The sequence below is a fragment of the Rhinoraja longicauda genome, chromosome 3, assembly GCF_053455715.1.
Source record: "Rhinoraja longicauda isolate Sanriku21f chromosome 3, sRhiLon1.1, whole genome shotgun sequence".
Taxonomy (NCBI): Eukaryota; Metazoa; Chordata; class Chondrichthyes; order Rajiformes; family Arhynchobatidae; genus Rhinoraja; species Rhinoraja longicauda.
This window is the reverse complement of record NC_135955.1, coordinates 69,189,236-69,216,646: the sequence shown is the minus strand read 5'-3', so window position 1 is coordinate 69,216,646 and position 27,411 is coordinate 69,189,236. Positions and strand designations below refer to the sequence as shown.

The 27,411-nt window shown below is 41.1% G+C and overlaps 1 protein-coding gene across 1 annotated transcript in view; it reads left to right on the top strand.

Moving 5' to 3' along the window:
- LOC144592067 (small conductance calcium-activated potassium channel protein 2-like) overlaps positions 1-27,411 on the top strand; it is a 107,315-nt gene that overhangs the window by 61,069 nt on the left and 18,835 nt on the right. The window contains exons 4-6 of the mRNA XM_078396330.1: positions 10,610-10,751; positions 16,067-16,177; positions 25,474-25,601. Coding sequence (XP_078252456.1) covers positions 10,610-10,751; positions 16,067-16,177; positions 25,474-25,601 — 381 coding nt within the window. The remainder of the gene's footprint in view (positions 1-10,609; positions 10,752-16,066; positions 16,178-25,473; positions 25,602-27,411) is intronic.

The following is a 27,411-nucleotide window of genomic DNA, read 5'->3' as shown; positions in this document are numbered from 1 at the left end:
AAGTGTACACCAACGTAAAGGACGCCTACAGAGCTCTCCCGTGCCCACCTCTGGGACAATCCGATCACCTCTCACTGTTTCTACTGCCCGCATACAAACCCCTATCCGTAAGACCAAACCTACAATTAAGACGGTCATAATATGGCCCGAGGATGCCACCCTACAACTCCAGGACTGCTTTGATCGCACCGACTGGGACCTGTTTGCACAACAGGTGACCTGTGGTTCAGAGGTAGACTTGGAGGAATACACATCCACTGTGCTCTCTTACATCTGTGTGGAGAATGTCACAGTGGACAAGGAAACAAAGATGTTCCCAAACCGGAAACCATGGATGAACAAGGAGGTACAGAATCTGTTGAGGGCAGGCAACAATGCCTTTAAATCTGGTGACACTTCAGCATACAGTGTTGCCAGGTCAAACCTGAACAAAGATATAAAAAGGGCCAAAGACACCCACAGGCAACGGGTGGAAGACCACTTCAATACCACGGACACGAAAAGCATGTGGCAGGGCGTCAGGGACATCACTGGCTACAAGAGCAGCCCTGCCTATCCCCACAGTGATGTCACACTAACCAACTAGCTTAACACCTTCTTTGCCCGCTTCGAAATTGGCAACACCACCACGAGTGGTAGAACCTCAGCCAATGCGGAGGGACAGGTCTTAACATTGAGCACACAGGAAGTACAGCGCACTCTGCGAAGGGTCAACCCACACAAGGCTGCAGGCCCGGATGGAGTTCAAGGAAGGGTACTCAGGGACTGTGCTGAACAGCTGGCTGAGGTATTCACCAGGATCTTTAACCTGTCGTTATCTCTGGCTACGGTCCCCAAGTGCCTGAAGTCGGCTACCATAGTTCTGGTGCCGAAAAAAACAAAAATCACCAAACTGAACGACTACCGTCCGGTTGCCCTAACTCCTATAATCATGAAGTGCTTTGAAAGGCTGGTCCTCTCACACATCAAATCCAGCATCCCTGCGTCACTAGACTCGCATCAATTTGCATACAGGGCAAACAGATCCACAGAGGATGCCATCTCTCTGGCTCTTCACACTGTCCTGACTCACCTGGAGAGACAGGGCACGTACGTGAGGATGCTATTCTTAGACTATAGTTCTGCCTTCAACACGGTCATCCCCACCAAGCTCATCACCAGACTCCACCAGCTAGGCCTCAGCTCGTCGTTATGCGACTGGATCCTGGATTTCTTGATGGAGCGACCGCATGCAGTGAGAATGGGCCCGCACCTGTCCTCCACTATCACCCTGAGTACCGGCACACCACAGGGCTGTGTTTTGAGCCCCATGCTCTACTCCCTATTCACACACGACTGTGTTCCTGCATTCGACACCAACACCATTGTCAAGTTTGCAGACGACACAACGGTGATCGGGCTGATCACCAACGGTGATGAAACACACGGAGGTGCAGAACCTGCTCAGATAACAACCTGTCCCTAAACACCTCTAATGGTTACATCGCACAGTGACCCGGCACAGACCTATTTGCACTTTATTCTGTTTTAGAAACTGTCTAAATTTGTTTCACTGGGTTGTCTAAATTTATGCTGATTAGCTAATTAATTTATTGCACCGTATGGAAGTCGCATTCCCAATCTCGTTGTACCCCTGCACAATGACAATAAAGATATATTGTATTGTATTGTATTGTATTGTATGATAGATTGGGCACAAGAAGATTATATGAGCCCAAGAGAACACAGCACATCTGTCGCATTGAAGTGATATGCTTGGATCGTTAAAAATGACATGCTTGGATCTCAATTGGACAGGCATTGATTTCTAGAGGGATCAAATTCCTTCTGGATTTTTGTGGATCTGCTATCTTGTCAGAAATTTAGCAGAATCCCCATTTACACATGTAAATATGACTTCCTTCTATGGTGCAACGATAGAGCAGCAGACATTTCAGAGAGCATTTGGTAATGGACATGGCTGAGAAAATAAGGAGTGTCCTGGATGGGATGGTTCATTGTGATGAACTAACAGGAGCCTTGGGTCAAATGGAGTTGGATAGACTCTAGTTTCAAAAATTCTGGCAAGGAGGCAGATCTTAGTGAAACACCATATCAATTTGGAGTACTGTGCGCAGTTCTGGTTGCCTTGTTACAGGAAGGATGTGGAGATAGAAACATAGAAAATAGGTGCAGGAGTAGGCCATTCGGCCCTTTGAGCCAGCACCACCATTCAATATGATCATGGCTGATCATCCAAAATCAGTACCCTGTTCCTGCTTTCTCCCAATTTCCCTTGATTCTGTTAGCTCTAAGAGCTATATCTAACTCTCTCTTGAATATATGATGGATTGGCAATATGTTTCTTGTTGAGTATAATTCTTGACTTGGAGAGGAAATGGCAGGGTGGTGGTGGAGGGGAGATGGCCCGGTGATGATGTTCCCATGTACACATTGGCCTTTATGATGATGGTAGAGATCATGGGTTTGGCTGATGATGTCGGAGTCCTGGTTACTGAGTACCTGATTGGCCTATTCCTGCACTTATTTTCTATGTTTCTACCTCCACATCCTTCCTGTAACGAGGCAAATAGAAATGTGCACAATACTCCAAATGTGCCATAACCAAAGTAATACAAAGCTGCAACATAACTTCCTGAATTTCATACTCAAGGCCCTATTATTTTTATGCCCCAAATAATGGCCCAACATTATAAAGGTTATAAGGAAATGTGTGCAAAATCATAATTTTCCTACATTCAAGTAGTTTGTACAGTTAAAAGTATTAACTGGTGGTAAAACATTTGGGTATCCTGGAGCAGTACATTCAATTTCCTTTCTTTGCACTTATCTTTTCTTCACTTCCCTTTTTCCTTCCTTTCCTCTTTTTATGCTTCTTGTCTTGGCTACTAAGCATGGCCCCAACCAGCTCTTAGCCTATGTCTACAAGTGTTCTAATTGTTGTACTTCCCGGGAGATCCTTGACATATATCATTGATATGGTATTTCACTAAGATCTGCCCTCTTGCCAGAATTTTTGAAACCAGAGTCTATTCAACTCCATTTGACCCAAGGCTCCTGTTAGTTCATCACAATGAACCATCCAGGACACTACTTGCTGCTGCTGGCAGTGCCATAATAAATATAGCTATTTAGGAAAAGGTGCATGTCTTAAACATAACTCAGCTCGGCGTGTGTTTATTTGAAACAAGCAATTTAGTTCCTAACAAGTCTTTAACTTTAAAATAAATCATCAAATTTTGCAAAGCATTTATTAATATTAATTGGAATAATGCAGCTTGCTCTTAAATCTCTTTTTGTATTGTGACTGTATAAACGGAACAGATACGAGACTGAATGTTTTTCCAACCTGCATTCATGCTGGCACTAGACTCCAGTGGGAAATTAAGTATAAAATAAACTGCCCATTTGTGCGAGTGTTCGATCGGGCATGTTTCCATTGCAGAGAGCCGCAGGTGAGCACGATCCAGCTTTTGGCATTCTTACAGAATCACGGCTAATGTTTCATTGAGACAGGACTTGAATTTCTGAAATGCAAGGAAGCAGTATGTTCTAATTGCGATAAAATACGATTTTACTCAATTGGTAAAACTGAAGTCATTATAAATTGATCGAGTGCTTAAAGGTTTGAAAAAGACAATAGTTTGTGGTGGATATTTGTTTGTTTGAAAATAAGTGCATTGTAAAATTAAGAATGCAGGAGATTATTGGGGTTACAGACCTCCCAACCCTTCCGAATTTGGTGGAAAGTTTCCACTTTCTTATTTCTTTCCGCCATTCTGATTTCATCTCACATTTTTCGTCTCACATTTTTCCGCAAAACACATGCCTTACTGCTCGCCCCGCCGCTCGCTTCGCCCCGCCCCCACGCTCGCCCCGCCCCCACGCTCGCCCCGCCCCCACGCTCGCCTTGCCCCGCCGCTCGTCTGGCCTCGCCTCGCGGCTGGCCCGGCCTCGCCGCTGCAATCGCCTCGCCTCTGGCCCGGCCTCGCCATTGTACTCGCCTCACCTCGCCGCTAGCCTGGCCTCGCCTGGCCGCTGGTCGCGCCTCGCCGCGGGTCCGACCTCGCCGCTAGCCTTGTGGAGATCTGGCTGAAACAAAGGAAAAGGACAGATCTCCACAGCCTCGCCTCTCCTCGCCACTCGGCCGGCCTCGCCTTGTCGCTGGCCCCGCCTGGCCTGGCCTGGCCACTGGCCCGGCCTCACCTCGCATCTCGCCGCTGGCCTCGCCTCATCTCTCGCCACGTCTCACCTCGCTTCTCGCCGCTGGCCTAGCCTCACTGCGGAGAGTGAGGCCCGTTGATGTTGAGAGGGGATTGCGGGGGGGGTTGGGGTGCGGGGGAGGGGGGCAGTGGAGTGGGAGGAAGGAGTGGGGGTCGGGGGGGTGGAGGAAGGGAGGGGGAGAGTGGAGGTGGGTGGGGAGTGGATTTGGGGGGAAAGGGGGGAGGGGTGGAGAGGAGGGGTGTGGGAGTAGGGTTGGGGCGGACATGGACTGTTGTGATTTGCTGTTGAAGACCACTGGAGCAAGTATGTCTTCAATTAAATTAGGTATGTGCAGTTTTTTAAATGAAACTCTTCATAACTTAGTCATACATTTTATGACCATTATTCTTTTATTCAATACCAAGAGAATTGGGATGTGTAAGGGAAAAGCAAAATAGAAAAAACAAAACAAAACAATTTTTTCTTTGTTGTAAAAGTATTTCTGTTCAATTACCATTATATAATAGTATAATATACTCATGATAGGCCTGACATTGTACATGTAGTCCAAGAACTACAGACTGTTGGAAATAATAGTTGTTTTTCAATTGTGAATGTAGCGCAACGGGTATGCGCATTTGGCGTGCATTCTTTTTTTTTTGATGAAAAGTTGCATTACGCGCCATTTTATGAATTTTGATGTAAAATTCTGAATTATGGACATCAAAATTCTGAATTTGTAAAATCAAATGTTGGGATGTCTGGGTTAAATTACTTTTGATTTCATGTGGAAAAATTCAACTGCAGATGTAACAATTAAAGGAAAATTTAATTTGAAATCAAAACACTAAGCAATTCAAACAATTACTTGCATTATAATTTTTAGTGCTTTGCAGATCCCCTGGATAAATAATGAATACACTACTTTATTGGTAATGTACATGCATTTAAGTTGTTTTTCATTGTTAAATGTTTTCCTTTAATATAATGGGCTCTTTGTTAAGAAAGTGATTGTTTTCCTTCTCTTTATTTCCATGATTTTAGTGAATGTTAATTTAAACTTTCAATTAGTCACAGTTAATGAACGCAATTGTGTGCATGGAAATCTTAATTGTTTTTAATGCAGTATCATCCCCTTTAATGGCCAAAAACAAGAGAAAATATTTTAGAAAAAAATCAGATTACCCACGCCCTTTATTTTAGGATCAGCAATCAACCCTATGTTGCAAATCTTTATTGCACTTGTGCAGTTCCCCTGAGCACAAGTCTCCAAAATCATTTTAACTGATGAATGAATCCATCTTTTCCTGTACCTATTATACTTGAGTTTGACTTGATTGCATTTATTTATGGTATGTTCTGATTGAATAGCACGCAAAACAAATCTTTTCATTGTACCTCGGTACACGTGACAATAAAAAGGCTAAGCCTAAGCCTAAACTGTGCTACTGCATTTTTTATCACCATCTGAGAGAGCAGATGTAGCTTTTTGTTAAAAATCTCTCCTGAATGATGGCGTCTTTGACTGTGCAGCACTCCCTCAGTGTACCACTGGAGCTTTAGCGTTGACTGTGCAGCACTCCCTCAGTGTACCACTGGAGCTTTAGCTTAAGACATCTGTGTTCTACTTGGTGGGGCGACGCTTGAACCTGCATTTTTCTGACAAGACATAAAGTTGGCCCCAGCTGAGAGTCAATGCTGCCAAGATTCTGCCAGTATTCTGCTTCCATTGACTGTTTGACCATGCTGAGGAACTAACACCTTCTCAGAACAGCCTACTGTAAACTCTAATTGCCATGGATTGTCACGCTCACATCCCTCTTTAGTTTAATTTAGTGTATCGTCACGTGTAGTGAGGTACAGTGAAAAGAATTTGTTGTGTACTAACCAGTGAGCAGAAAGACTACATAATTACAATCGAACCATCCACAGTGTACAGATCCATGATAAAGGGAATAACGTTCAGTGCAAGGTAAAGTCCGATTAATGTCTGATAGTCCGAGAGTCTCCAATGAGGTAAATAGTAGCAAAGGACCGCTCTCTAGCTGTTGTTAGGATGGTTCAGTTGCCTGAAAACTGCTGGGAAGAAGCTGTCTCAGAATCTGGAGGTATGCATTTCACACTTCTGCACCTCTTGCCTGATAGGAGAGGGGAGAAGAGGGAGTGACTGGGGTGAGAGACACACAAAGCTGGAGTAACTCGGCGGGCCAGGTAGCATCTGGAGAGAGGAATAGGTGACGTTTCGGTTTGAGACCCTTCTTGACTCATCCTTGATTATGCTGGTGGCCTTGCCAAGGCAGCTTGAAGTGTAAATAGAGTCAATGGAAGTGAGGTGGATGCAAACTGTTGGAGTAACTTAGCGGGTCAGGCAGCATCTTGGGATAGAAGGAATGGATGACGTTTTGGGTCAAGACCCTTCTTCAGACTGATATCAGGGGGAGGGGGTGGGACAAAGATAGAATGTAGTCGGCAACAGTAAGAGTAGTGGGAGAATTGGGAAGGGGGAGGGGATAGAGAGAGAAAGCAAGGGCTATCGGAAGTTAGAGAAGTCATTGTTCATACTGCTGGGGTGTAAACTACCCAAATGTAATATGAGGTGCTGTTCCTATAATTTACACTGGGCCTCACTCTGATTATGGAGGAGGCCCAGGGCGGAAGGTCAGATTGGGAATAGGAGGGGGAGTTGAAGTGCTGGGCCACCGGGAGATCAAGTAGGTTAAGACGGACTGAGGAAGGGAGGTTGGCTTATGTGATGGTCTGGGCTGCGTCCACAATTCTCTGTCATTTCTTGTGGTCTTGGACGGAGCTGTTCCCAAACCATGCTGTGATGCATCCCGATAAAATGCTTTCAACGGCACATCCGTAGAATCTCTTGTCTACCCCATTGAGAAAACGTGGTTTGCCAATATCTCCTGAAACAGCAAGGTTGTGCCAGAGAACTGCAAGATTGCAAACATAACACCCATTTTAAAAATGAATAGAAGGATAAACCCAGTAATTATGGCCCAATAATTTAAATCTCAGTGGTTGGGTAATTGCTAGAAACAATCAAAAACCATATTAATAATCAATTGGAGGTGCATGGATTATTAAAGGTCAGCGTGATTAACTAACCTGACAAAGTGCTTGGTAAGCTCGCATGAGAGAGCTGATGAGGGCAGTATTGTTGATATTTTGTGTCTGAACTTACCCAAGATCTTTGATCACATAATAAAGTTTGTTATCGGAATTGTAGTCCCTGGTGTAAATGTGGAGTTTACAGTAGATAATGACTGGAAGAAGCATTCAAGATCCAAAGAGGACTGGATGAAATGAACAAAGAGAAACTGTTCTTAATGGCAGAAGGTCCTAGAGACCGAGGGCACGGCTGTAAGGAGATTGGGAGAAATCCCTGGATGGCAGGGGGAATGGACATTCCACACAGTAAATGTTATGTAGTACACTCTGTGTGAGAGGGTGAGGGAAGTAGATAAAGGAACTTGGTTGATACTTTCAGAGAAGTAAATTTAGGTTTCAAGTGAAGGACTGGGCAACATGACGACTGGATTAGTTTTGAGAGGTGTAGGCAAGAGGATTGAATGGCTACATGGTAATTATTATACAATTCCTTACTCATTCAGATGCAAATTCTTAGCTAGAGGGGTATCTGGATGGTTTACATCCCAAGTAAAGGAGACTTCCAGCCACTAGAAGACAGATACACAAAGCATTGACATACTTTTTATAATTTTTCCCATTTTTAAGTGCTGACATTAAAAATATTATTCAGAAACTGTGACAACGAGGAGTGTGAATTCTGGACAGGAACAGTCTGTAATTAAAAAGCCCCTAAACATGTAGAGAGATGCCATCCCTGTGACAAAATATTTGTTTATTACATTGCATATTTTTATATATTTTTATGCAATACTGGTATGTATTTATAGGCTCTAAGAATGATACACTGCTAGGCCACTTTGTTTGATTGATGCTGTAGTAACTTAAAAAGATGATCAGAGAGCAAAGGAATATACTATTAGAAAGACTGAGGCAGACATACAAATGTGAAAATACGTTGTTTCCTATTGTGCTTGATCCGCACCTGGCAGCAGAATGCAGGCATCTGAGCAGTCCTGACCACAGGGCCTTGGGCCAGACTAGCACTAAATTTTAGTTTAGTTTAGAGGTACAGTGCGAAAATATGCCCACCGGCCCACAGAGTCCACACTGACCAGCGATCCCTGCACATTAACACTATCCTACACACACTAGGGATAATTTTTACACTTGTACCAAGCCAATTAACCTACAAACCTGTATGTCCCGTGGCCTGTAACCCACACAGGCCACGGGGAGAAAGTATAAGCTCTGTACAGACAGCACCCATAGTTAGGATCGAACCTGGGTCTCTGGTGCTGCAAGCATTAAAGGCAGTGGCTCTACCGCTGCGCCACGGTGCCACCTTAGAATGAGAAGCTGGCCTGGGTGGTAGAGCACAGAGGAGTGGGAGCCTGGGGTTGTGGGGGGATTGCAGGCCACAATTGAAGGTTGGGGGAGATAAAGGAGTATTAGGTAGAAGGACAGACTTGGATAGTTTTGTTCAGAGCACTGGAGGTAGCGGGGGGACCTGGTAGAAGTATATAAAAGTATGAGAGCCATACAGTCTAACCTTTTTTTCCAGGAATGGAAATGTCAAAGACTAGAATGGATAGCTTTAAAGTGAGAAGGGCAAAGTTTAAGGAGATGAGCGGGGCAAGTTTAGTTTTACACAGCGAGTGGTGGGCCAAAGGGCCCATTCCTGTGCATGTACTGTTCAATGCTCTATGAGTGTGTAGACTAGTGTGGGCAGAATCAGTGATGTCTGGAGATTGGGAATGGGTGGGGCGTAAGTGGAAAAGGATTGGTGGGGGGCAGGTAAGGGTGGTTGGAGGCAGGGTTAAGGGTCATCAAGTGGGGGAATCCAGAACCTGGCATTGTTCGTGATCAGGATGGTGTTTTTTCAGGTAACATAGTTCTTTCTTTACAGATGTTTCTTTGGAGCCGGAGTTGTTTACCTTGGAGCAACCCAGTGTTGCAGTGGCTGTGTGAAGTGGGCATGAAGCCCCTAACTTGCAAATGCAAATCATTTATGCCGCATTCAGGCAGGGGTAAAGAACCCATCTTTCCTGCTTTAGCTTGCACAATACGGTGGAATTCTAACCCGTTTCTGACCATCCTTTAGGGACATCAGGGCACCATGTTACACCTGAAAAGTGAGCATTACCCATCTCAGTTTCCAGCCGTATGTCAGTGTAGGATTGAACGATGATATTACAGTGGCCCATATTCCAACACTGATATCATCTGTTACGAAGTATTAATTCAAATGTAATTTTGTTTTATTTCTGTCATGTTCCTGTTATTCACCCAATATGAATGATTTCTTTGAGTTTAGCCACTGAATATAACGGATGTTGCTAAAAGAAAATATATTTCTTAGTTCACTAATTTTGCTAACTTTTTGGAGATGATAATAATCTTTTTGCAATAGTAAAAATATTTGTCTGTAATATCTTAAAATATATCAATATTCTATTATTCTCTGCAATGTACATCACCTTTATAGTTTTATTTGGTGATTCAGTGCATAAATGATTACATTTTTTGATAATTGCATTTAATGTTAATTTTATTTTCCTTATTGTTTTTATTTCAACAAATGCTTTAAATTTTATTTCAATAATTGAAGGTATAAATGGAATAAATACAAATGGAGGAATTTCTTTAATCAGAGGGTGGTGAATCTGTGGGATTCATTGCCACAGACAGCTGTGGAGGCAAGATCAATGGATATTTTTAAGGCAGAGATTGACAGATTCTTGATTAGTCAGGGGTTATGGGGAGAAGGCAGGGGATTGGGATTGAGAGGGCAAGATTGATCAGTCATGATTAAATGACGGAGTAGACTTGATGGGCCAATGACCTAATTCTGCCTCTAGAACGTATGAACATGAAATTCTGAACAAATGATCTTTGAAAAGATCATTTCTCTACAAAGCCTTTGGATTATAATACCAAATTACATTTTCACTTTCTCTATTTCAGCATTTCAACTCATTTTAATTCGGTCATATATGTTTTATACCTTTTGTTGAGCTAATATCATGACTCACAGCATAAGTATCGGCTGGCTTGAGCTCACAATATTTCAAGTCTGATTTTGTTTCAAAATATTTAACCACAAATACTTGGTATCACTGGAATGAAAAAAACCCCATCATGATGGTTACAACTCAAAATAAAAGCAGTTCTACACATATATATACATGGAGCAAAGATCTTGTGCTTTGAAACCAATGGAGGATGTTCATTCTGAAACTAAAATTAAAGGCACGATTGAACTGTTACATGGAATCAACTGTGTAATGATATTTTAATTGGCTTGCAGATACCATGACAGCCAAGATGTCACAAGCAATTTTCTCGGAGCAATGTGGCTTATTTCTATCACTTTCCTTTCTATTGGATATGGTGATATGGTACCGCATACATATTGTGGGAAAGGAGTTTGCCTACTCACAGGGATTATGGTAAGTGACATATTTCAGTAACCCATTACAATGATGCATTGAAAGAACAGAAGGTTGTTGTATTGAGGGAAGCTGCAGCATCTACCCTTTCCAGATGGGTGGCCATTGATAAAGTAGAAATTAGACCTTTAAACTACGCAGGCTTAGTTGGCAACTTTTAGGTACAAACTGCAGATTAAATGGGAGCAACACAGAGCCTTAAGAGTTAAGATAGCTCAAAGAGGTTTTCAATTTTAGCTGCAGAAATGTTGGGTGGGTCATTCAAGGAAGGGAAAATGATCCAGAGGGGTTAAAGTAGATATCAGCTTTGCACTGCAGAACTTACCTACTTGCCTGAACATGGAGCCGCGAATAGCACCTTGATCCTTCCTTGCCATGCTTTCAGGAAAACACTTTCATTAAAAGCATCCCCTTATTAAGACAGCTCTTCTCAAAAATAAATCCTGCGTTGGTTACTAAGGCATGTTTCCATGGACACAGCTGCTACTGCTGTAACTATGATTGGAGCAAACAAAAGGTGTAGGAAGGAACTGCAGATGCTAGTTTACGCCAAAGACAGACACAAAATGCTGGAGTACTCAGTGGGTCAGACAGCATCTCCGGAGAAAAGGAATAGGTGACATTTCGGGTCAAGACTCTTCTTCAGACTGAGAGTCAGGGGAGAGGGAAACTAGAGGTATGTAAAGGTTCAAAATAAATCCGAGCTACCAGTGATGACCAAGAAAAGATGGAGCCCACAATGGTCCATTGTTGGCTGTGAAGAGGTGATGACGAAGGGATATATGGAGTTTTACAAATTGGAATGAGAGAAAACAGCCGAACACTGTTTCTGGTGTGGGCCCTGTATATTTTATCTTTTAGTTTATGGTGTATTTTCTCTTCGAGTGTGGGTACTCAGATGCAACCACTTCCAGACTGTTTCATGTCACTCTGGAATGTTGAGTGAGCACTTCCCCCTTTGAGATGAGCTTGCTGTGTGATCGGATTTCTACATTAGATATGCAATTATGATGTTTCACATTGCTCCTGTTGCAGCATTTCTGGGGCAAATTAAACCAGCTCATTTTGGATCAGTTGAAATTAAGTAGTCCAGGGAAATAAAAGTCTTCACACTTCAGCATTATAACAAGGACCCCAAACCTCATTCTTGTTTTTTTTAAAATTCTGTGGATGTCTTCCAGTTCTGGCTGATACTCCATAATCCCCAATCCTCTCACTACTCAGAACCCTGACACTCCCATTTATACACCCTCATCCTCTCGGTTTGTCCCGGGCCCTGAACATGCCCCACACTCCACCCCCTCCCCCGTAGCAATCTGATTCCCCAAATTCCTAGTCCTTCTCCAGTGGCACTCCAAATTTATCACTGGGTTTATCGAGAAACAGCAGAATGTGTAGGAAGGAACTGCAGATGCTGATTTGTACCAAAGATAGACACAAAATGCTGGGTCAGGCAGCATCTCTGGAGGAAAGGAATATGTGATGTTTTGGGTCGGAAACCTTTGTCTGAAGAAGGGTTCTGACCCAAAACATCACTTATTCCTTTTTACCAGAGATGCTGCTTGACCCGCTGATTTATTGAAGGAAATGCAGACGTTGGTTTACAAAACAAAAGACACAAAGTGCTAGGGTAACTCAGCCAGTCAAGCAGCATCCCTGGAGAATATGGATAGGTGACATTTTGGATCGGGACCCTCCTTCAGACTGGCAGAACTCTGAAGAGGTGTCCCAACCCATAACATCATCTATCCATGTTTTCCGGCAATGCTGCCTGACTTTGTGTCTTTTTTCACTGAGTTTATGAGTGCAAGGCATTCTCCTTCCCGAATCAGCTGATGATTTAAAATGACTGTCGTGGAGGCACTTTTTATCCAAGGACTGTGTCATTCCAGTGGTGCTTGATGCCCCTGGCATGTCTGAAATTTGTGACAGTGAATCCCATGATGGAGGAGTTGTTGGTGAGACACTTCCACGACCTACCCAGCTCGCCCACCAGGATGTGAGAGAATTTCTCGGCTTTGATTTTTCTCTAGAAAGGCATCCAACAGTGTCCGCTGATAGCCACCTTCTTTATAAGAAGTCTTTATAATTTTCTGAGGCAAGGAACATATGAATTGATAACAATACAGCAGTATAATCTAGGATTGTGGGACATGAATAGAGAGGGCAAGCATCTTAAAAACAAACAATTGCAGATGCTGGAGATATAAAACAAAAACAGAAACTATTGGATACTTAATAGGTCAGGCACATCCATAGATAGATAAAGATATATCACGGAAACAGACTCATGGACCCACTGAGTCCATGCTGACCATCATTCACCCATTTACACTAATCCTGCACTAATTGAATCCAACATTATTCCCTCCATATAATTATCAATTCCCCCTCCCAGATTCTACCATTCAGCTGCACACAAAGGGCAATCTACAGTGGCCAATTAACCTACAGACCCACACGTCTTTGGCATGTGGGGAGAAACTGCAACACCCAGAGGAAACCCATGAAGTCACGGGGAGAACGTTGAAACTCCACACAGACTCCACCTGAGGTTAGCATTGAACCTGGGTCTCTGGTGCTGTGAGGCAGCGACTACCAGCTGCACCACTGTGCCGCCCCTTTAATAATAGAATTACTGTTTCAGGTTGATGACCTTTCATTGGATGAAAGCTGCGCCCTGAAATGATGGAAGGTCATCAGTCTGAACAGGTAACTCTGTTTTCCTCTCCACAGATTCTGCCCGACTTGCTGATTTTTAAAATATAAATTGGTAACATTTCCTTCACTCGTCATTTTGATGGATTGTGAATTTATTCAGGGATGAGAAGGAAATTTACATTACACTGATTTAATACGTTGTCATGTAGAAACATAAATTGTAGGATGGACAAAATGATTAAATTAAGAAATAAAAAGGAGACAAAGGGAAGTCTATGCAAATACTTTGAAATTTAGCCAAATAAAATCTCCAAAATCTGGAAACAAGCTGGAAAAGGTGCAGAGAAGATTTATGAGGATGTTTCCAGGACTCAAGGGTCTAAGTTAGAGGGAGAGGTTAAGTAGGCCAGGACTTTATTCCTTGGAGTGCAGGAAAGCGGGTTATCTTATAGAGGTGTACAAAATCATGAGAGGAGTAGATTGGTTAAACGCACAGTCTTTTGTTCAGAGTAGAGAAATCGAGAACCAATGGACATAGGTTTAAGGTGATGGGGAAAGATTTAATAGGAACCTCATATGAAATTGCACCGTTCACTGGATATCGATACCAAGACAGACAATGAGGTCACTATTTGTTCACTACTTCAGGAATTTCATATTTTAATGAATAAATTTGCCAAGGTGGAACAAGGTGATCATAGAAGTGACTCATGTATTTTTCAAATCATTTGCAAAGAGTTGACCACAAACATCATGAGTTTTGCCAACATTTTGATTGCAAATCATAAATTAATATAAAGTCTGCAATCTTGTATAACGATGATTTGGTAATCCATTAGATTATGTTGTGAGTGAATCTTTTTATACTTTTTTTATTACCAGTCGGTTTCAAGTCAACAGCTATGGAGAGGTAATGGAAATGGATAGCCCCTCCTCCACTATTCATGGCTTTAAAATAAAATTAAATAGGCTGACTTTTCAGCTTTAATATCTAGTTTTATGTGCCTTAAGGCATTTTATAGTGTTGTAAAGCTAAAAGCATCGAGACCTAATAAATGCATTTGGCTGAATGCAATAAAATTGAGAGCTTTTACTATCTTTGACACAGATAGCCCTAGAGTCTCCCTTTTTTCATGTCATTTCCCTTTCACAATTCAGATTCCCAATGATAAAAATGCAGTGTAAGCAACACTCTGTAATTTTCTGTTTTTACAAATCAGCTCTATATTTCAGTATTACAACTGATCAGAAAAAATGTTGCCTCAGCTAGTCCTTAACATAATTATTAACAGAATAGCAGAATCAGTGAGAGGGTATTTTATTCTTCATGATTTGAGTGGAATACAGAGTAGTAAATTGGGCTTGGAGGTTCGCAAGTCCCATCATTTAAATGGAAGCAAATCAAATGGATTCGATAATGTCCCTCTTTCTGAAAATGCCGGAATGACCAAAAAGTAGAGATAAAATTCTGCCCTGTTATAGTTTGAGCTGTACAGTGTGCAACCCCCAGGCCCTTTGGCCCACTTTGTCCACACTGACCAGGTTGGCATTCTGGGCTAGGCCTATTTGTCTGCATTTGACCCATAGCCTTCTAAACTCTCCCTATCTATTTATATATCCAAATTGCTTTCAAGAAATGTAATTGCACCTGCTCTACAGCTTATTCTGGCAGCTCATTTGAGATATGGACTAATCTCTAAGTGAAAATGTTGCCCCTGAGGTTCCTCGTAAGTCTCTCACTTCTCATCTTAAGCCGATGTCTCTACTTTTAGAGTCCTCTGCCCTGAGAAAGAGACTGTGTACAATATGTAAATAGGGTGTGCTGTCCTTCAATAAAACAGGCAAGTGCAATGGCTAATTCATTTAGTCCACTAAAACTGGATTATTCAGTTTGGAGACAATTCAAGTTATGCGTGGCAACTGAGAACTTAAATTCATTAAATACATCTGGATCTTTTACCAAAAAATCTGACATTTGTGACTATGAAACTACTGCATTGATATAAAGATCTAGCTTGTGACTAATGCCAAGCTTATCAGCTCTGACCTAGATATGAGGTCCACCCAGAGCAATGTGCTTTCTTTTCACTGCTCTCTAGCAAGCCACAGCTATTTGGGGATGCATAATAATTGCTGACTAATGACACCAACATCCTGTGAAGGTGTAAAATTACTTTTTGATATATTTTTATATTTATTATAATGAAAGATTACAACTGTGGGAACTAAGGCACTTTCTATATAAGGCACCAAGCACTCCCAAGTCGGATTGACCAAGTACTTCCAACAACTTTGCTCTTCCTGCACTCATTTCCATTTTAATTGCTTTTTCCGTCTAAATTAGGGCTTCTTGTGGTGCCAGTTGTACTGATTTGTGTATAATTTAGTCCCGCGGATTCATAACTAATAGAAACTGGGTCAGAAACCCTAGACCAACATTACAATCACTTTCAGCTGCTGGACAAGGTTCTTGGCTCATAATTGTGACCTGGATTAATTGCCCTTCTTTCAGAGGAATGGGTTGTGTGTTGAGTCCTTGCTCTCCCCACCACTCACACACTGATGCACTAACTGTAATAGTGAATACAATAACAATTTTTAACTGAACTAATGCCAAGAATTGATTATTTCTTGCAACTTATTTTTCCTTGTAGGGTGCTGGCTGCACTGCTCTGGTTGTAGCTGTGGTTGCCCGGAAGCTGGAGCTTACAAAAGCAGAAAAACATGTGCATAATTTTATGATGGATACACAACTGTCAAAACGAGTAAGCAATTATTTTCCAAATTTAGCCAAAATTAGATTTGGGAGATGGTGTTTTCATTAAAAGAATATCTCCCAGACGTCTGTTTTTAGTTCAATATCCAATACCAAATGGTATTAAAAGAATCGGCTTGAAAGCATTGATGACTGCTGATGCTTTTGCTTTGATGCTTCTCATGCATTAGAACTCTGGTGGTACCACGTATAAGCAATTTCTGTCATGTTGCTGCATGTTTCTTTAGTTAAACACAGTTGAATTGCAATGCAGTAGTCAAGCTGGCAGAGAAGATGTCCACATAAAATTATGTGCCATATATCATAACATTCTTTTGAGTTAAGTGCAATGGGGAAGGGGCTGCTCTTTAATAGTCTACGTGTTGCCTGAGGAGCAGGGGATAAGGAGGTGTGTTTTTGATATAATGGAGACCTTACTTTTCTCAGAGCACAATAGTTGATTGCTTGCAGTCAGTCCCTCATCTCTCCATTTCCCGTGTTAAAAAGCACCTTTCTTTCCAAAAGACATAATTGCCACAGTTTGGAAGATGGTTTCAGACAATTATTTTTTGGGGGGTGCAATTTTGGAAACCTAATAGTCTAGCTTTGTGTAAAATACCATGTGCCACTAGAGTGAATTACTATTCTCAACCTCAACCCTTCTAGCTTGAAGCAATTGCTGTTGCTTCAGCAAATGTGGGCAAACTGCAGAGACTGACGCTACAATGGCTGAGATGCTTTTGGCCAACTTTCTCTGGGTTTTGGCACTCAGGTGATTCTTTGGACTTAGAAAGGGACACAAATTGCTGGAGTAACTCGGTGGGACAAGCATGATCTGTGGAGAACATGGATAGGCAACATTATGGGTCGGGACCCTTCAGACTGATTGCAGGGTGAGAAGAAAGAAAGCTGGGAGAAAGGAGGCAGGATAAAGCATGGAAGGTGGACACAAGCGAAGGGGGGGGGGGGGTGGCTTTGATAGGCAGATGGTTGGAACAAAGGGCAGAGATTAAAACAAAAGGTGTGGGACAAAAGGATTGAAGGGTTGCAAATTATGAAGCCAGAGAAAAGAATATGGGAGGGGGGGTGTGCAGTGTAGCAGTAAGTGTAATTTCAAGTGAGTAACAGGAGAGGAGTGGTGGGAAGAAAAGGGGGGTATGGGAGAGAAAGGGGTTCAGTCTGTTGTTCTTGGAATTAAGCAGAGAGATGGTGCAACATTGATTGTCAGGTGGGGTGTGGAATGCAGAGGCTAGTAGGGACAGTGGATGAGTAAGGCAAGAGCTTTCATTGTGCGGGAGAAGGTGTATATTGCAACAGTGGTTGTGGCACCTAAAAATGTATTCCTATGGCTTGGTCAACACAACGCCAGAGACCCAGGGTTGATCCTGACCATGAGTGCTGCATGTGTGGAGTTTGCATGTTCGCCCTGCTGGTTTGTAGGCTAATTGGACTCTGTAAAAGTGTGCCCAGTGTGTAGGGAGTGGATGCAAAAGTGAGATAACATTGAACGAACATGAATGGGTGATCAATGGTCTGTGCTGACTCAGCAGGCCTAAGGGCCTGTTTTCATGCTGTATTTGCAAACTAAACTAAAGACTTCAGTCACTTTGGAGATTGAATAGATTGCACATGAAGGATTTATGAAAAGTGCCTCGGTGTCTTTTACAAATTTGGCAAAACATCTTTGTATTTGCAAACCAACTGGATATTAACGGAATGGAACTAGAATTAGATCAGGGAGGTGGTGCTTTCAGCAAAGTAAAAGAAATCCACTACTAAATCAGATTTCATTACCAAATGGGGTAAAAGATCAGTTTATAGGCATTCATTCTTTTGATTGAAAGCTCCCTGCTTCATTGGGGTACCTGAGTTACCACACAAGGACTGTCAGCCGGCCTCAGTAGCTGTGAGAATCCAGTTGGAGTAGGAGATGCAAGTGTTCCTTCATTCTGTGTAGGAAGGTACGATAGATGCTGGTTTAAACCGAAGATAGACACAAAAAGCTGGAGTAACTCAGTGAGTTACAACATCTCTGGAGAAAAGGAATAGGTGACGTTTCGGGTCAGGAGCCTTCTTCAGTTCTTACATTCTAGTTAGCATTATCTATGGTGTGGCCGATGCTCGCAGTTGCCTCACAAACAAGTCATCTGGTGCACTTGTGAGCAGCCAATTTAGAGGCGGTACAGTGGTGCAGCAGTAGAGTTGCTGCCGCACAGCACCAGAGACCTGGGTTAGATGCTGACTGCGGGTGCTGTCAGTGGGGAGTTTGTACGTTCTCCCAGTGACCGTTTGGGTTTTCTCCGGGAGCTTCGGGTTTCCTCCCATATTCCAAAGATATACAGGTTTGTAGGTTAATTGGCTTTGGTTAAAAATTGTAAATTGTTCATAATGTGTAGGATAGTGCTAGTGTATGGGGATCGCTGGTCGGCTCGGACTTGGTGGGCAGAAGGTCTGTTTCAATGCTGTATCTCTACAACTAACATTAAAACTAAAACTGGAAAATCCTGGTGAATTCTGAAGAGATCCCGCAGGGTCGTGATTGAAGTCCGCTGCCACTTTAACGGGGACATTTTCTTCCCAGCTGTTGTCAGGCAACTGGACGGCCCTCTCATTTGCTAGACAGTGTTTGTGACCTCCCATCTACCTTATTGGAGACATTTGAACTATCTTTAATCGGACTTCAATGTTATATCTTGCACTAAAGGTTGGACCCTTTATCCTTTATCTGTGCACTGTGGATGGTTTGATGGTATTCGTGTATAGTCTTTTCTTTGACTGGATAGCACACAAACAAAACTTTTTCACTGTACCTCGGTACACGTGACAGCAATAAACTAACCTAAACTGAAATGTTGCATGATCATCTTAGTGGAGAATTGCATTATGCAATAAGCATCATGTCTGGTCTGGAAATGCAGAGGATATGCAAAAATGTGCTTAGCACTGACTTTCTCTCACAGTTGCCAAGCGAAAAGGCTACGTAACAGTTAACAAAAGCCACCAGAGTCACTGTTGATAGCAGCAGTGGAGCTGTAATGTTCCAAATGAGCTTTCATTGTCAGCACCCCCAGAACCTCGAGCCTGACCAGGACTATCCACACTGTGGGCTCCTAAAGCCGTGGTCCAGATTTGTTAATGAATAATAAATTCATGTATATAAATAACGCAACTCTCCTGTGGTAATGCAATGATACACGCAGGTTTCCAGGATTCTGATCAATGATGGAGAAAAGACCCTTGACTTGACTTGACTTTAAGGTTACAAAGAAAATATGTTTATTAAGGTGTAGTCAAATGCAGTAAAAGGATTAGTAAAATATTAAATAAGTTACAAATCTCATGTCTTTCTGCTTGTTGGGCCTTCAACTTCAGTCTTCACCTGAAGACTTGTAATCCCAAAGTAAAACTACGAGTGCTGGAAATCAGAAATTAAAACAGAGAGTGCTGTAAATAGATCACAGGCCTGGAAGCTTGTTTCTCTCTCTTCAGGTGCTCACTTGCCTGTTGAGTATTTCCAGTGCATTTTCTGCTTTCTGGGGTATTTCTTAACTAATTTCACTCCAAGTAAAGATTTTGCATCTAAGCTACAAAGCGTAGACAAAAGAAGAGCTAAAAACAGAGCATCGTTTATTGAAGACAGGAAATAATAATAATAATAATAATAATAATAATAATGCATTACATTTATATAGCGCTTTTCTAGAAACTCAAAGACGCTTTACATATTAGATAAAACATAAAAATAAATAAATAAACGAACAGAAAAGGAAGAATAAGGTGGAGCGACGTTCAATGATTGAAGGCGGTGTTGAACAAGTGGGACTTCAGTGATGTTTTGAATGTGGTGAGTGAGGAGGAGTCTCTGATGGTCTGAGGTAGTGAGTTCCAGAGGGTGGGAGCAGCGATGGAGAAAGCCCTGTCCCCCCAGGATCTGAGTTTGGTCTGGATGGGGGGGGGGGGGGAACAGGAGGTTAGCAGCAACAGAGCGGAGGGTGCGGGTGGGAGTGTGTCTGTGGAGGAGGTCAGTCAGGTAGGATGGGGCCAGGTTATGGAGGGCTTTGTAGGTCATGAGGAGGATTTTGTATTGGATTCTCTGGCGGATGGGGAGCCAGTGGAGCTTGTAGAGGACGGGGGTGATATGGTCACGGGTCGGGGAGTGGGTGAGTAGACGGGCAGCGGAGTTCTGGATGTATTGGAGTTTATTGATGATTTTTGAGGGTGAACCATAGAGGAGGCTGTTGCAGTAGTCCAGACGGGAGGTGATGAAGGCGTGGATGAGGGTTTCTGCAGCTGTGGAGGAGAGGGATGGACGGAGACGGGCGATGTTTTTGAGGTGGAAGAAGGCTGTCTTGGTGATGTGTTTAGTGTGTTTGTCGAAGGAGAGGGTTTGATCAAAGATGATGCCAAGATTCCGGATGCGAGGGGAGGTGGATACTGAGAAACCGTCGATGTTGAGGGTGAAATTGTGGGTGGATTTGGTGTGGTTTTTGGTCCGAAATGACGATTTCGGATTTGTCACAGTTTAGTTTGAGGAAATTGATTTGAAGCCAAGGTTTTATTTCAGTGATGCAGTTTGTCAGGATAGAGTGTGTGGCGGTGGAGATTGACTTGGTGGCGATGAGGAGCTGGATATCATCGGCGAAGCAGTGGAATTGGAGACCATGATGGCGGATTAATTAACCAAGGGGGAACAGGTACAGGATGAAGAGGAGGGGGCCGAGAACTGAACCTTGGCAGCTAAATGTCAGCTAAAACTACAATGTCTGGTTACAACAATGTGTCAAGCTTCATAGCTTGTAATACAATCTACATTTTGCAGGTTCTTCACACTCTGACAAAATGTAAAATTACCTGTCGGTCCTGTACACAAAAGGGAAAATTCAATCTAATTACCTCCAAAAAATCTTCTGCAAGTCACCATCAAAATGATAGAAGCTACTTAAAGTCATACTATTGAACAGTATTCATTCAGCAATAACCCACTGCCCGATGTTCAATTTTGATGTCTCTGGGAATCACTCAGCCTGAAATTTCTCTATAACATAGTTCCAAACATAGTTCCAAACATTGATACAATGTTTGATACAATTTAAATTTAAATGACAGTGACTTCTTTTGATATCTGGTCAGTATTTGACCAATTGGGAAAGCAAGTAATCCAGTATAGCAGATCAAGGAAAAAACTTCTTAATGGTGGGGACATACCGAAAGATGAAATGGTTGTGGTTATTGGAACCCAATCATCTCGATCCCATTAATTCGCAATGGGAGTTCTTCAATATAGTGTCCTGAATCCAATAATCTTTGGCTGCCTCATTAACAACCTTCCTTCTATCAGACGTCAGAGTTGGGGCTACTTGTTAACATTTGAATAGTGATTGGTTTTAAACCAAATCTTACTCTAAATACAAAAATAAAATGTTATTGGAACAGCAAAGGTTAGGAACTGACTTTCCCATGTCGCAAGATGATGAAAGCCTTGTTTGAAAAGAGGGAGACGTATTATTCCATTTGGACGGTGAATAAATAACTAGTGGTCATAGATTCACATTATTGGCAAAATAACTAGAGAAGAGTAGATTTTTTTCTTAAGTTGTTGAGATTTGAATCAATCCATCTGAAAGGATGTTAGAAGATACTTCCATGAATAATTTTAGAAAGGAATTGGATGCGAATGAAAGATTTGCAAGGCAATGCACAAAACACAAGTATGCAACACAAAGCATACGGCAGATGCAGTTTAATGTAGATAAGTGTGAGGTTATTCACTTTGGAAGTAAGAATAGAAAGGCAGATTATTATCTGAATGGTGTCAAGTTAGGAAGAGGGGATGTTCAACGAGATCTGGGTGTCCTAGTGCATCAGTCACTGAAAGGAAGCATGCAGGTACAGCAGGCAGTGAAGAAAGCCAATGGAATGTTGGCCTTCGTAACAAGAGGAGTTGAGTATAGGAGCAAAGAGGTCCTTCTACAGTTGTACCGGGCCCTGGTGAGACCGCACCTGGAGTACTGTGTGCAGTTTTGGTCTCCAAATTTGAGGAAGGATATTCTTGCTATTGAGGGCGTGCAGCGTAGGTTCACTAGGTTGATTCCCGGAATGGCGGGACTGTCGTATGTTGAAAGGCTGGAGCAATTAGGCTTGTATACACTGGAATTTAGAAGGATGAGGGGGGATCTTATTGAAACATAAGATAATTAGGGGATTGGACACATTAGAGGCAGGAAACATGTTCCCAATGTTGGGGGAGTCCAGAACAAGGGGCCACAGTTTAAGAATAAGGGGTAGGCCATTTAGAACGGAGATGAGGAAGAACTTTTTCAGTCAGAGAGTGGTGAAGGTGTGGAATTCTCTGCCTCAGAAGGCAGTGGAGGCCAGTTCGTTGGATGCTTTCAAGAGAGAGCTGGATAGAGCTCTTAAGGATAGCGGAGTGAGGGGTATGGGGAGAAGGCAGGAACGGGGTACTGATTGAGAGTGATCAGCCATGATCGCATTGAATGGCGGTGCTGGCTCGAAGGGCTGAATAGCCTACTCCTGCACCTATTGTCTATTGTCTATTGTCTATAAAGCTGGGTTGCCCTTTCAAATGTCAGGACAGGCACAGGGGACGGTACTGATGCACTGTAGGTTTCTATGATATGCTGAATGCATTTCAAAATTGTTCATCAGAAATTAATAACAGTAGAATCAATGAAAGAAAACAAATAACTATTATGCTGAATATGATGGATAAGCAGAAGGAACATAAAAGTCACAACAGAGAGCAGAGTTATGTATTTACAAAATAAACTCATTTGTTGGGCATAATTCTGTGAGCAGCATCAAAACATAATCCTGCAATATTTGCTTGTAGTAGCACAGGGCATAACCTACTTGTGTTTAGCAATCTCATTTCTGCTGTTTGCCCTCTGAGGTCAAGTAAACATTTCCTACATCAATCAGGCAGTAATAGAGCTCTGTAAAATGTGGAGGTGGTGAATGTTGTTGGTATTCTGAGAGAGTGGTAATCAAGGTTATTATTCCTCTTATGCAAAACACAATACATAACCCCAATTTTATTGTCAATCCTGTAGTAAAGTCTGATGCTCTTCTTAATAGTACTAAAAATATTTAGCAGAGTACAACATTTTATTTCAATGTTTCCTGTACCTCATTCTAAAGAGAATGGAACAAGTCTGTGGAATATTAGGCCCTAATTTGCTGCAGTCAGGCCAGGCTTTGGAATTACCCAACAAGAGTTGTTTTTTTATATTTGCTTGTTTGACAAGTTACTAGTAAATATATCAGAGGAAGGGACATCTGAAATTTAAAAAAAATCTTTGATTATGTGTGGGCTTTTGCTGGTGAAAACAGCATTATTTGGTCAATTCTAATCGCCTTAAAGAAATGGGCAGTCTTCATGAACAGCTTTGGGAAGGTCCTCCCACACTGCAGCAGGGTAGGGAATTCAAGGATTTAGACAATGTGATGATAGAAACATAGAAAATAGGTGCAGGAGTCGGCCATTCGGCCCTTTGAGCCAGCACCACCATTCAATATGATCATGGCTAATCATCGAAAATCAGTACCCCGTTCCTGCTTTCTCCCCATATCCCTTGATTCCGTTAGCTCTAAGAGCTATATCTAACTCTCTCTTGAATACATGATGGATTGGCAATATCTTTCATGTTGAGTATAATTCTTGACTTGGAGGGGAAATGGCAGGGTGATGGTGGAGGGGAACTGGCCCGGTGATGATGTTCCCATGTGCATGTTGGCCTTTATGGTGATGGTAGAGATCATGGGTTGGGCTGATGATGTTGGAGTCCCGGTTATTGAGTACCCGATTGAGTAAGCAAAAATTACTTTTCTTAAATCAATCATATAAAATCAGACTGAAGAATTGTGAAAAAAATCAATTTGGAAGAAAGCGTAAATTGGTGTGGGTGAAATCAGTGCCAAATCACCCACTGGAAGAAAAGAAATGGGAGGGAAAAGAAAATATTTGATGACGGCAGAGCGGAAGAAATAAACACAATGGGAAAGTTAACAAACACTGACAGATTATTAAATTTTATCATGTAGTTGTCATAGTTCATTAGTGATTGAAATGTATTCATTTAGATGAAAATGAGCACATGTTAGCTTTTGTGTGGATGGCTCAGTTTAAAGTTATCATTTAAATGTATCCCCAATCTCACTTGTGTATGTTCCATCTGAGGCAGACAACATATTACTTTAAGTGTGTGCCAATGTGCTGTTTAGTGGGTGGGACTCATTGCATGATTTCCTTGCTTAGTTGTGTGTCTGTCCTCTCTTGAATTTGCCATACTATTAGTCCCACCATTATTTTAATAATATCTTTAGCTCAAACTGAATGTCAAACTGAATGTCACAGGAAAAGCAGTTGTTGATTTATGAGATACGTATTAGTTTTGGTTTCTTGCCTTGTATTTGTGTATTGTAAAATATGATTCTCATTTTCATTTTCAATATTTAAAGTTATTGTGTCTAAGTTGCATGGAGGAGTTCAGTGCCAATGGAGTCACTTTAGGGCCATTCTTAGTCACGTGTGTGACCAAAAATGTGAAATATTGTGGAATACATCTCTTCTAATTCTGAAAGCATTACAGGTATATTGTTTTGTAATGTATATATGACTTATATATGTTGAAGTTTATCAAGTGAAAAATTTATATGTTATGCTGACATTGTGCGCTGGGTCAGAGGTCAAATATGACTGGTCACGTGTGTGATCTCGTTTGGTCACACACGTGACCAATCATATTTGACCTCTGACCCTAAACAAACATTGTCAGCTTAACATATAAAAATTTCACTTGATAAACTTTGACATATAGAAGTCATATATGCAGTACAAAACAATATACCTGTAATGCTTTCAGAATTAGAAGAGATGTATTCCACTATTTTTCACTTTTTTGGTCACACAAATGACTGAGAATGGCCCTTTTTTTGGATTCTTATATCAGTGATTATAGTCTCTGACTAACCTCTGGCATTTCAGTGTTTCAGAATTGTATGTTAGCTGCTATGTAAATTAATTGAATGCAATCCAGAGTTCCATTTCAGAACTAAATATAATTACGAACTGATAGTAATGGTTACTGTAATAGATTATAATACAAATCTGTCCTTTAGTGCCATTGCAATGGATCATATATTAAGTGGCAAAATTCAAATCTCTTTTGGTCGAAGTAATTTAGAAGAATGATGTTTGGCTCATTTATTTATTAATTTGTTTGTACTCTGAAAACAAGCTCTGTACTCAAATATGCGCAGAAAATGATCCCAAATTTTTATGTATAGGTAAAAAATGCAGCTGCCAATGTTCTCAGGGAAACATGGTTAATATACAAAAATACAAAATTAGTTAAAAAGATTGACCATGCAAAAGTGAGGAAACATCAACGCAAATTCTTGCAAGCCATCCATCAGTAAGTATTGTTCATATTTTTGCCAGTGATTTAACTTTGCAGAATTGCAGCATAAATTCCTTTCATTATTAATTTTGATGAAAAAGCAGAAGTGTAAACTGACTAGCCATCCCTTCAAACAAGGCAATTGTAAGGAAAACTGCCAAAGACAAGGATTTTATCTGCAGTTGTTTCATCAGTTCTTTGTGAGAATGCATGCTTTTTAATGAAATGTTTGTATCCCTCAATTGTTAGTTAAAAGTAGTATTTTAAATTCTAAGTGACTAATTGTTTGTGATAACAGAGTTTACTGTATTTAAATCTTATTTATTTTGTTGTTTGGTTTAGATAATGGATTGTAAAAGATCTATGGTAATTCTGTGATTGTGTACTCCCAGCGGGGAACCAGCGAGCATGGGTGGGTGAAATGGGTGCATTAGCTGTATCTTTGATATCTGTTTTGGAAGGACTGCAGATGCTGGTTTACACTGAAGATGGCCACAAAATGCTGGAGTAACTCAACGGGTCAGGCAGCATCTGTGGAGAAAAGCAATAGGTGATGTTTTGGGTTGAGACGAAGTGTATGAAGAAAGGTCTCAATCCGAAACATCACCTATTCCTTTGTTCCAGAGATGCTGCCTGACCCGCTGAGTTACTCTGGCATTTTGCGTTTTTCTTTGATATACGCCCTCTTTCCAGCAAGGACTAGCCCAGGAGAAAATTATTTCATATTATTTCTATCCCTTTACCCTTGTGTGCACAGATTGATAAATAATGCTTCTCTGTATACTGGTGTATTTTTGAAAAATATGCATGTGTCTTTTACGTACTTGTGTTAGATTAGTTTTTTGTTAGTTCCCTTATTACTTCCCTTTGAATATCATAGTAACATTTGTAAAGCATCTGGGGATAATAACAAATTATAATTCTTTATGTTTCCTCTAGTCTATTCTGATATAAATTTATGTTAGCTTATTGATCTTTTACTTAGCATTGTTTCCCACTATTTAAAATGATTTTTACTTCATTAAATTTATTTCTTAAAATTGGCTGAGCAAGGTTGGTTTCACAAAAACTTTTATTTCCCAAAGGATCACATGAGATCAAACTTAATTACTTCTCCTCTAATCGGTTCTAAACAGAGCGAATCAATTGTCAAATTTATATTATTTTGTGCGTTGTTTTATGGTGTACGTTATTTTACATTTACTTTTTGTTTGTTTGTCTTTTTGTATTTCTACAAAATGAATCTAGAGCCCGAAAGTAAGTTATATGTATTGTATTCCAATGATTTTGCAAATCCCTGTGCATGCAAGAAAGAGGTGTTATCATTGTGAAGCTAATGGTTTGACCTCCTCCATGGAAACCTGATCAGAAACAATGATCTAATCTGTGATAAGTGAAATTCATTTGGAATGATGAAATGGTAAATGGATCTTAAAAACATAAGAAAGATAAAACTTTACTGATTTCATCTTATTTATTTGCTCTTGCAGCTAAATTACCCTGTGAAGAATCTATAAAATAAATTACGAAACAGTTCTACGGCAAACTAAAATTACACATGAACATAATTCAATAAATTCCATTAAAAGCTAGAAAGCATTTAATTCAAGATAATCAATTAAGATTCAAATAAGTATTGACAATTGAAACTTCATTGTTATGGATGAATAATTAACACTAAGAACATTGGTACTCATAAAATTAATTAGAAATTAAATGAGAAAGTAACAATACATTTTTACAAAAGGAAATGGTGTAGACATTAGAGTTTTTTACAAAATAAAACTAAAGTGCTGGAAATTGTCAATTGTTCAGGTAGCAGTTT